At 40.2% G+C, this 10,819-nt stretch overlaps 1 protein-coding gene across 1 annotated transcript in view; it reads right to left on the bottom strand.

The window, feature by feature from the left end:
* pcnt (pericentrin) overlaps nucleotides 1–10,819 on the bottom strand; it is a gene marked incomplete in the record, with an annotated part of 37,857 nt that overhangs the window by 15,089 nt on the left and 11,949 nt on the right. Inside the window, 27 exon segments of the mRNA XM_014009762.1 lie at nucleotides 119–281; nucleotides 386–558; nucleotides 735–907; nucleotides 1,111–1,271; nucleotides 2,257–2,403; nucleotides 3,053–3,205; nucleotides 3,451–3,555; nucleotides 3,858–3,929; nucleotides 4,051–4,248; nucleotides 4,341–4,794; nucleotides 4,911–5,061; nucleotides 5,139–5,337; nucleotides 5,467–5,601; nucleotides 5,680–5,720; nucleotides 5,792–5,903; nucleotides 7,210–7,314; nucleotides 7,442–7,514; nucleotides 7,600–7,719; nucleotides 7,901–8,027; nucleotides 8,261–8,372; nucleotides 8,558–8,658; nucleotides 8,880–9,168; nucleotides 9,254–9,333; nucleotides 9,478–9,733; nucleotides 9,884–10,027; nucleotides 10,118–10,213; nucleotides 10,329–10,544. Of these exon segments, the coding sequence (XP_013865216.1) occupies nucleotides 119–281; nucleotides 386–558; nucleotides 735–907; nucleotides 1,111–1,271; nucleotides 2,257–2,403; nucleotides 3,053–3,205; nucleotides 3,451–3,555; nucleotides 3,858–3,929; nucleotides 4,051–4,248; nucleotides 4,341–4,794; nucleotides 4,911–5,061; nucleotides 5,139–5,337; nucleotides 5,467–5,601; nucleotides 5,680–5,720; nucleotides 5,792–5,903; nucleotides 7,210–7,314; nucleotides 7,442–7,514; nucleotides 7,600–7,719; nucleotides 7,901–8,027; nucleotides 8,261–8,372; nucleotides 8,558–8,658; nucleotides 8,880–9,168; nucleotides 9,254–9,333; nucleotides 9,478–9,733; nucleotides 9,884–10,027; nucleotides 10,118–10,213; nucleotides 10,329–10,544 (4,156 nt within the window).

The following is a 10,819-nucleotide window of genomic DNA, read 5'->3' as shown; positions in this document are numbered from 1 at the left end:
ACTGAACAGCCTACAGTATTTTTACAGTCTTTATTTAATAAACATATATTTTAACTGTAAAATAAAGTGTAATGTTACAACTATTCATGGATCCCTTTATAGGGAGTATAATGATCACCTTCTGCCTTGTGGAGCTCCACCTGGARCTGAGTCTTCAGCTTTGCCTCCTGATCAAACTGCTTCATCAGTAGTTTGTGTTGCTCAACGAGCTGGGTGGTGTCTTCTTTGCTTTGTGAGAACTTCTCTTCCAAAGACAGATGAACGCTGCGCGTCTGCTCCAGCTGACGTGACAAATCCACAATCATTCAGAAGATTAAACGTTGGAAAAAGAAAAAACAAAGYTTGGGACMTTTTTGTTTGGATCATCAGTAAATCAAAGATTAACCTGTGTATTTGCTTGGTTTAGCAGATCCAGCAGTATGTCGACTGTGTGCCGTAGCCTGTTGCAAGCATTCAGAGCAGATTCTTCTCCTCCAGGATTGAGCTGAGAATCTGAAACTAGAAGACTCTCACAGAGCAGCTGGGTCAGCTCCGAGTCCTCTGATGTCATGTCTGCGACTGAAATACATGTGGGGGGAAAAGTTAGTTTTTAATTATATATACAAATCCCCAAAGACCTTTGTGCCTCAAATGAAATCAAGCTATTAATTTTAATTATAACGCTTCATCTTAATAAAAAAAGAGTGAATCAGAACCTGTTAAACTGTGGAGTGCAGAAATTAAAATTAACAAACCAGATTCCTGTGCATCTTTGTTCCCTGCTGAGCTCATCCGTTGAGTCACAAGCTCCGTTTTGGTTGTTCGGATGTTGATCTTTTGTCCAATCAGTTCTTCTGTTGCCGTTACGCAGCGGAGCATCTCGATCAGAACTTTACTCAGCTTCTCATTTGCATCATGAAGTCTGTGTCTGGGGTAACAAGTGAAGACAAAGATTAAAACCATTTTTAGCCAGTTCTTTTACATGAAGTTTAAATTATTTTATTATATTTAGTTTTAAAATCCAAAAAGCATGTAAAAATTGCCATAATTAAAATTTTAAACATTTTAAAACTTACCCACTGATTACTTTATTAGCTATGTGCATGAAATAGCGCACAGACGTGGACTTACCTCTCCTCTTTAGCAGCCTGTAAGTCATCAGTGAGCATCTTCAGAAGGTTGCCTCCCTCTTGACTCTCTCGCTCCCTTCGTTGAAGGAGGGTGTCCATGGTCTCCATCTCTACATGTTTTCCTTGCAGCTCCTCCTGCAGACACCCGACCTCTGCTCGCAGCTAGAGGGAGAAAACAGAAATAAGAAAGATTAAATACGCTGTTCCTTCTTGGGAAGTGCTGTTATAGAAAACACATTTAAAACACAGCATGGTTAAAAATTAACCAAAAGCAAACACACTCCAACTGTAATCATCAGGGTTTTTTGTTTTGCAGTGAGATGTGTAAATGATTAGAGGAGTAATGATTTGAATCAAGTTTTAGTGTCTGAGCACTAAAAACAAAAACAAAACAGTGATCTGTGGTGATTTCTCTTACCTTTCCTTCCCCCTCCTCCATCCTCTCCATCTGGTCTCACCCTGTGTTTTCCCCTCATTCCTCAAACTCATCCTGAGCACCCACCTGCCTCGACAAAACAATGCTGCCACCATGACAACAGCCCCCTCCCATCCTCTTAAAGCCCTCTGAGCCAGCCGAGACTGGAGTGCATCGTAATATATCCCACTACAAAGACTTGAGCCGGACAGCTGCCACGGAAATAAATACATCCCAAACATTTACAATATTTATTTTATAGATTGTTCAAGTGAAGAATGGTTTGCAGATTAACAGATTGTAATGATTTTCTGACATGATGAACCATTCAGAATAAAAAAAATGAGCGATTAACAGAAGAACAGGCATCTTAGCTACACAAAAACCTAACTTTAYACAGCTGATTGTCTCAAAGTCTAGAATAATGAGAAATAATCATAACGGACCACAATTTGATACAAGAGTAAAATAAACTCTCAGCTTATTGATGCACCGCTTTTACAGAAACACTGTTTCATCATTGTTGTTTTTCAGTTTATAGATACTTTTACCTGCTCATTAAACCTTCTGATTTTTTCTTTAAAATCTCTGATTTTATAATATTATTTTCGGGTCAGTCTACTCTTTAACCTCTCAGTTTTAACAATGTGCAACGTTCTGTTTGGATCTTTAATCTGGACTGTTCAATACAAAACCCTGCAAGAACTGTGGAACATTCTCTGTATTTAATACCTGGGTGACCACAGCGTCCAGCTGCTGCAGCTGGGCAGTGAGCTGGCTCATTTTGTCTGTGTAGCTCCGTTCCTTTTCCTGCTGTTCAGYGGTGAAGCTCCGCCTCAAGTCTTCAAGCTCCGCCTCCTTCTCCACATCAAACTCCGTCTTCAAAGAGAGAGGTGAGGGTGTTGCGTTAATTAAAAGACGCAGAAAAGAACAGCTGAAGAACACAAAGTCAATTCATCCCTTAGTTCTGCTGCAGCCAGCCATTGGCTTTCAGGCGGTCAAACATCAAATGTCTATTTAAAAAACACTCCTGCCTTAAAACCTTCTACATCCGAGGATAAAAAGCTTAGATCCTTTCCATTTAGCCATTGTTCGGGGGCAGCAAAAGAAACACATGCGCGTCCCAGAAGTGCACAGATTGAAAACAGAGACAGACGGACRTCAATACTTGAACATACATGACGGTGGGATTATGAGAAAACTGGGTTTGAATAAAGCTCAAATGGGACACTGTCCAAACGAGGGAACTAGGACTGAACTGGTGCAGCTGGAGCTTAAGGAGGGCATCGCTTATGTTACAAACTACAGCTTGAAATAATCCACTATTATATAATGTTTCCAACAAGATTAAGCATCTAAAACATTCACAAAATTTAAATGAATTCAGTGAACTCAGTGTTTTCTGCATTTATTTACACAAAACAACTGATACATCAAAGATGCCATGATTTAAAAATGTATATAGAACTTCTCAGTTAAATCATATTTTCCCCTCTTTTTTCCCCCCACACATAACTATTTTTTTTACCTTCAGCAGATTAATCCTGTCCTGTAGCTGCTCCTCTGATTGGACTTTAAGGAGCTCCGCCTCTTTCAGGAAGCACAGCTGTTGCCTTGACGACTCTTCTTCAAGCTCCCGATGACAAGCCTCCAACTCACGGGCAGAAGCTCCCTTTAGTTCCTACAGCAGAAACACACGCTTCCTTCACTGMTACAATACATGCCTCACCAAATGGCTACAATCTCAGTGCATTTAAATAAAAAAATATTCACAGATGATAAACAATGACACTGTAATTCCCTCTCTAATCAGCTGTAAAAGCCACGACACTATAACTCTGCTGGTACCCATTAAAGACCATTTTCATCTCAGCTCATTTTGTCTTTAAACACTGTTTCACACACTCATCATTTTCTAACACACACCTGAASGTGGAGTTGATGCTGTTCAATCAGCTGCTCTTTTTCACAAGAGTAGGTCTGAGAGAGCTCCTGTAGAGCAGYGCTGTGTTGCTGTTCAAGTTCCAAAACCTGACAAAACATACACAATATAACATATACAATAAATCAGATGTATTTGAGCATATTATGAAAGCAGATGCTAAGATTCTGAGCAGAAAAGCGAGCTGGTTGGAACTRCTGCTTGTGAGAAAAGGTTGTAGAATAAATCATCAGTGCAGTGACAGATTAATAAATGAGGGAGGGACTCTGATGTCCTGCACTCGTTCTAATGACATGAAAAACAAACGTATTTCTGACAGGGCATTTTGATTCTTGGGATTTGCAGCATGATGAAAATCAAAAGATTTAATGGTTTATTGACAGACAGGTACCTGCTTCTTAAGACTTTCTAAGGCTTTGCAGTGTTCAGAATCTAAGGCCTCTTTTTGAGCAGCCAGTTCAGCCTGGAAAAAACAAACAAACAAAAACAAATCATGTTAAGATGTTCTAGTAAATGTCAGTGATTTATTTATTTTTTTATATTTATTCACTGAATCTTTTGTTGATGAAATCRGGGGTCTTCACCTTGTGAACGTGGCTGAGCTCAGCTGCCATGGCTCTGAACTTTTCCATATGGACCTGAGCCAGCTCTTTCCTCAGTTCTTCCCGGACGGACCCCTGTTCTGCAGCTTGGCGCTCCGTTAGTCGTTTGTGTTCTGCACTCTGACAAAGCAGGCCTTGACGATGTCGCTCCTCAAGCTGAACAATTTCATCACGCAGGGCCTGCGATTACAATAATGCATCCATAAACGGAGACAAATCAAAGGCTGTGCTGCGACTTCAACGCACTGTTCAGACAAAACGTAACCTCTTACCTGTACCTCCTTCAAGTAAGTGGTCTCTAAAGTGTCCATATTTCCCAGCATCCTTCTCTCCAGCTCATCCCGGTCTTCCTGGTGTTTGTGAGCTAATTCTGCTTCTAAAGCCTCTAACTTTGCCTGAYTGGTCTCCTGGTAAGCAGCCTCCAAACTTTCAAGGTCCTCCTTTTGTTTGGATTTGAGGGATGCTTCTAAGGCAACGAGCTCAGCGTTGTGCTTACTTTCCAGCTCAACTGCCACGGCYGCGAGCTGATCCCTGTGACTGGCACCGAGCGACTCCAGCTGGGCTTTGTGTTTGGCTTCGAGTTCATCCATTTCTTTGGAGTGCTTGTTTAGCAGAGCTGTCCTTTCGTGTTCTAGTTCAGCTTTGTGTTTGGTTTTTAGTTCTTCTACAGACGTTTCGTAGTTCTGAAACAAACGCTGCTCTAATGCAGCTTTCTCTTCTTGGAACCTAAATGTACAAAAAATACAATCTCATAAATTTAGTAAAGGGAACTGAGGTGAACTCTGTGTCTCTCTTACTGAACACTTTTTTGTTTTTATAAAGAAATTCCTGGTGGAACTCACCTTTGTTGAGCTAGGCGTAGCTTCTCTTCACTCTGCTCCTGAAGCAAAACAGTYAGCTCTTTCATTTCAGCAGACATGCAGTTCTTTGTCTTTTGTAGCTCATTTTCATGCTGAAGCTCCAGTCTCTGTTTTATCAGCAGGACCTGTGGGCCTGAACAACACAAACTTTTAGGAGATGTTTTAGGAATTATCTAAGCAGGATGGGTCTTGTTAAAAAAAGGATCTTACTTTCAGGGTTGTCCAAATCAAACTGTTCAGACTTCAACGCTTTCTCTTCGTCAAAAGCTTTTTGAAGGCTCGCACTCTCTTTTTCAAACATGGATTTTAGTGTGGAGATCTCATTTTCACGTTCCTGTTGAAGCTCTTCTTTCAGCTTCTTCATTTTCTCCTGCATTCTCTCCCTTTCTTCTTTCAGTTTTTCCTCAAGCTGCCCGAATGAAGTTGAACACAAATGGATTAGCTCAAACAAGACGGTACGAATAAATATGTCTGAGAMTGAATGACATTTAAATCTTTATCTGAAGGAGACCCATCTGTTGTGCAGATATACACATACATTTTTAGCATTTGACAGTGCTTCAGCATCTCGCTGTTTACTCAAGGAAGTCAATCTGTTCTCCAGGAAGTGGATGAGTGTGACCCTCGTCTGCAGCTCCTCAGTGAGACACCATGTCCTCTGTTCTAACTCAGCCTAATTAAGGAAAAGAAACTAATTAGTAAAGGACAGGGCTTCTGAATTCCAAGAATATTATCCTGTTAGTTTTCTCACCTCAACCTGCCCTGCTGCGTCCAGATGAACTCTTGTAAGCTCTACAAAAACAGATCCATGTTATTTTTTGTTTAAAAAAAAAAGAACTAGAGTGTTTAGTTTAGAAATGCACCTTTAAGATGACTGTCAGAAAGTTTTGCTCYGAGTTGCTCTAGCTCCAGGGCATGGCGAGTCTTCATGTCCTGCAGTTCTTTATAGTAATGGTCTGTGAGGTTTGAGCGCTCCTGATGAGCAAGACATGAAACAGAGTTTGTAAACGGAACTAAATGTTCTATGAGCTAACAAAAAAAAGTAATGCACAAAAAGTAAGGAAATGTGTGTTTGGTAGATTATTTCTTTGTTGTAACAATGCGTCTTGGCAATAAATCCTATACTGTTGGAAAGCCTGTAAATTTAATGATATTGTTCTTTTTTTTGTTTATTTTTAATGTTTGTTTTTGTTGTTTAAATGAAATGAATATTAAAAAAAATCACTTTTAAATGGTGCCACATTTGTAAGGAATATGTATTTGTGAGATGAGCAGTAGAGCTGAGTGTGTGAGTTGAGCATATGAAAAATTTGCCAAATCTAGGGGTGTAACAATACATCAATATATTCTTTAAATGATTAATGTTTCAATTAGATTACTAACTTAGACCACCAGAAAAGCTCACAGTTACACAGGCCTCCCTGCACCAGCTCCCTGTGCATTTGAGGAGGTATTTTAAAATTCTAGTTTTAACCTTCAGGGCACTTCATGGTCAAGCACATGGACACATAGTGGACCTTCAGAAGTCTCTCTCTCTCTCTCTCTCTCTCTCCCCCCAGGACTCTGAGATCTTCAAATCTAATTCTGCTGGTGGTACCTCAAACCCATTTCAAAACCTGTGGAGACCCCGAGGCTCTGGAACGATCTCCCACTGTCCCTAACTCTTTTTAAAAACATCTAAAGACATTTTTATTCACACAGGCTTTTGGTTAAGGTTTGTTCTCCGTTTCTATTGTTTTTAACAATTTGCTCTCTGTTAAGCACTTTGTGATGTTTGTGTCTGTGAAAGCTGCAATAGAAATAAAGTTTTCTTTATAGATAAATTGTTTTGTACATGTTAGCTTTGTAAAGAGATAATAAGAGTGCTGTTTAAATGACACAGATTGTAGTATGAAGCGCTTTGAGTTTCCTGGTTGGATAGAAAGGCGCTATACAAGTACAGTCCATTTACTATCATATCCAAACAAACCAACATAATATTGTGTTGTGATAAGATAAGATAAGATAAGATAAGACTTTATTGATCCCACAGTGGGGAAATTTGCACATTACAGCAGCTCAAAACAGTAAAAGAAAAGCTGGTGATTTACGTCTCTATTGCCAAACAGCTTATTTTACTGTTGCTATTGACTCTAGTTTTGAGGTTCTGGTACCCACAGTTGCTGCCATTCAGGTGCCAYGTTCAAGATTTCTTGTCAAGAAGCCATGATACAAAGAAATAATCCACCAAACACACACTTCCTTACTTTTTGTGCAGAGTATRAACAAGACTGCRTCATACCTGCTCCAGATCTTCCTTAAAAGAACAACTTAAAGTAGATTGCAGATTGGAAAGCTCCATCGTAYGATTCTCTTCCAACTCAAGCCTCAACGCATCAAGCAATTCCTGGATAAGAAATACAAAAAGATAAAAAATACATAAAAGATAAAAAATAATACTTAACGATGAACAATGAATAAAAGAAATGAATAAAACATATTCACACAAACAAGAGCATGTGTTAAMATCTTACCTTGTGTTTCTCCAGCCTGACACTATCAGAGGAAGCATCTTTGTCCTCCTCGGCGTTAACTTGAGACAAAATGCTGAAACAGAGAAAAGGCATGGTTACTCGATAACATTTCAAGATTGTACCAGATAAAAATGTCACATAAAGACTAATGAACACACTTGTCGTCTGCTGTTTGGAGCACAGAATCCTCCAAGGCACTTTCCACCAGCCTCAGCTGGAGCAGAGCAATTTCCTCTTTGTAGCTCTCCTCTGATGCATGCAACCGCTTCTCAAAATAACTGGGGAAGATAACAGAAATATGTATACTCTGTGGAACGCTGAGCACACACAATGACCAGAGGACAGCAAATCATTTTAATTATGTCAACCACAATTCAGAAATGGGCTTATCGTGTAAATAATAAATCAAATAAATCGATGTTACAATGCTCGTGTCAGAGCCTGTGTGTCTATTTATACCTCCTCAAGTTTTCCAGCTCAGCCTCATTCTGCTCTTTGATTTCACGCTTTTGTTCATTAAACTCCGTCTTTAGGCGCTCAATGTCATCAACTTGAGATGAGCGAGCTAACAACTGCTCCTTGAGCTCTGGAAGACAACAAAAAACGGAGAGAAGGGTAAAAACACAACTGGGAGTATGAACATTTTGTCTAACAACTGTGTTTTTTTTAGTGTCACATTTCATAAGAGTAACAGCTAAAGAAGTGTGGGATGTATGTGTTTCTATTAGACACAGTATTATTCTTAAACTGCTGAATATTTAAATGAACAAGAAAAAAAACTGCAGTCAAGCAGCTGCCAGGCTAATGCACTAATCTCACCTCCCAACTCTTGACGACTCGTCCTCATGCTTTCCAGYTGAGTCCACAGTTGACCTACTTCCTGTTCTTTGCTTTCTTTGAGCATATTTTTCTCCTCCTTTAGGCACAGAACCTGATAGAAAGAGTGGAAACATCATTTAGAAATTTACAACATGATGTATTAGTATGTTTCATGAGCTGAGTTCAAAACGTTTGCACGGAAAAGCTTTTAAAACTGAACTGAAAGCTGYTTTAAGGCTCAGGAACGATGTAATTTGAGACAAAACAATTAGATGCATCTTAAAATGTTCAACTGGCCTCTTGCTGCAGTTGCTGCTCTTTGTCCTGAAGGTGGAGTACTTGCTGCTCCAGCTCTTGCAGCACCGTTTTGTGACTACAAACCAGCTCCTCCAAAGAATCTGATCAGCAAAGTTATAAAATTAAAACACACAAAAGATCAGTAAGAAGGATAAAGGCAGCAAGTCTTCCAGATTTCTAACATTTTCAAACCACGTGTTCATTTTTGTCCACTAATGCAGTAGATTTAAGGGTTTATTATTTTAAATTCAGAAGACAGATTATTCTTAAACATTTCATCCACAATGAGACACGGAGGAGAAACGTGTGCGATGCGACTCACAGGCAGCTGCATCTCTGTCAGTCCAGGCTYGTTTTACTTCCTCTTCTAGCTTCTGGACTTCATCTTTACTGGTAGTTTGGAGGTCCTCCAGTCTAGTTTTTGTCTCCTGCAGTTCTGCCTGCGTTTGACAAAGAGCTGCCTTGGCATCTGTTAAAGCTTTGTTCATCTCTGTGAGGGAGGTCTGTTTGCTCCTCAGCTCTGTCTGGGTGGCGTTGAGGCGATTTCTGATCTCCGATAGAGATCTTTGGACATCTTGCTCTGCCTCAGTCTCCCACTGAACTCTTAGAGCCTGAGCACATAACACGATCAATTAGTTTTTTTTAATGTGTGTGGAAACGTGAAAATATAAAGGCGTGTAAGGGGAAAAACTGGACCTGTATCTCTTTATTCTGCTTTTCCTCCATTAAAGCTCTCTCCTGAGCCACACGAGTCTCCCACTGCTGCTTGAACTCATCTGAACAGACACAAAAGCATCCATCGAGTGTTGGAAAGTTACCTCTGCCGCAGCGTTCTGCTTTTACAGAGTGCTCCACAAGTTGAGTGCACTAAAAAAARCCACCATAAATACACTTCACAACACGAGGAGYGGAGCACTCACCCAGCTCTTGTTTGTGCAGCTCCAGCAGTCGATCCTGCTGCTCCTGACTCTGCTGCTTGATTTGGTTCACATCGGACTGATGGCGGRCCTCCAGGAGTGATCGCTCCTGGGCAAATGTCTCCTTCATGGAGTCCTGGACCCTGCTGARAGCGGACTCTTGGTCCTGCTGAACGTTTACCTGAGAAACCTCCAGCTGAGACGTGTGGATTGTGGTCAGACTCAGAYGCAAGGCTTCGAGCTCCAAAGTCTTTTGGGCCTAAAACGGATTTGCTGTGTTACAAACTGTACAATGAAAAAAAGGCTGTACATTACGTTTTTATTTTACAGATGAATAAAAAGTTTATATTTTTCATCATCTCCTGAACAAAGAAGTCAGAACGGGTTGCTACAGTTTWTAAAGACATACTTGTGCCTGCTGCAGCTCAGCCTGGTGGGCTGCCTCCATGCTCTCCCTCAGCTCCAGGGACACCTCTGTTCTCAGCTGATCCAGCTCCTCGTTGTGTTTGGCAGTCAGATCTGATATCATCCTCTCATGCTCGCGTTCAGTGACCTGAGGACAAAACAGGAAAAATGTTAAAGGAAATATTAGTAAAAAAACAGACATCTCCTCTTAAGAAATACTACAGTAACTTCCTGATACCTGTTTGATTAGGCTAATCTGTCGCGTCTGTTCTTCTTCCATACTGGCTCGCTGCTTCTGTAGCTCTGCCTCTATGTTGGCATTTAACTCAGAAACCTACATATTTATACAGAAAGAGCATCAAAACACAAATACAGCAAGGACTTTTAATTTTAAAAGTATTTTTACATTCAGTGTGTCAATAAAAGTGTATACGGTTTGTAAATCCCACCTCCTGCTTATGTTTTTCCATCAGATCCTTTATCTCCTGCCGGTGAGAAGCCTTCAGCTTTTCTGTCGCCTCCTTCACAGCCAGGACCTGCTTTTCAAGGAGAGCCTTCACCTCCTCTTCCTTCTCCTTCAGCTGTTCCTCCAACAGATGAGTGACACCAAAGAGTTTCTCTTTCTCCTGCTTCTCCTCCTCCCATTTCTCCCTCTCTTCAGCCAACTATTAAGACACATTTTATGTTATGAACTTAAAAGGGATCCATGATTAGTTGTGACATTAGACTTTATTTGATAAACATTTATTTTAACTGTAAAATAAAGACTGTAAAAATACTGTAGGCTGTTTAGTTTTGTAAACTTTTAAAATAGATGTTTACACAGATGGAGCCATTTTGTTTACACACAAAGCATTCTGGGTAAATGATGACGTGGATAATGCTTTGCGTGTAAATAAAATGACCCTGTCCATGTAGTATATTTTTAAACTTTTAGTTT

Source organism: Austrofundulus limnaeus, unplaced genomic scaffold (genome assembly GCF_001266775.1).
Source record: "Austrofundulus limnaeus strain Quisiro unplaced genomic scaffold, Austrofundulus_limnaeus-1.0 Scaffold61, whole genome shotgun sequence".
NCBI classification, from domain to species: domain Eukaryota; kingdom Metazoa; phylum Chordata; class Actinopteri; order Cyprinodontiformes; family Rivulidae; genus Austrofundulus; species Austrofundulus limnaeus.
The sequence above is the reverse complement of the archived record's forward strand: the minus strand, read 5'-3'. Positions and strand labels throughout refer to the sequence as shown.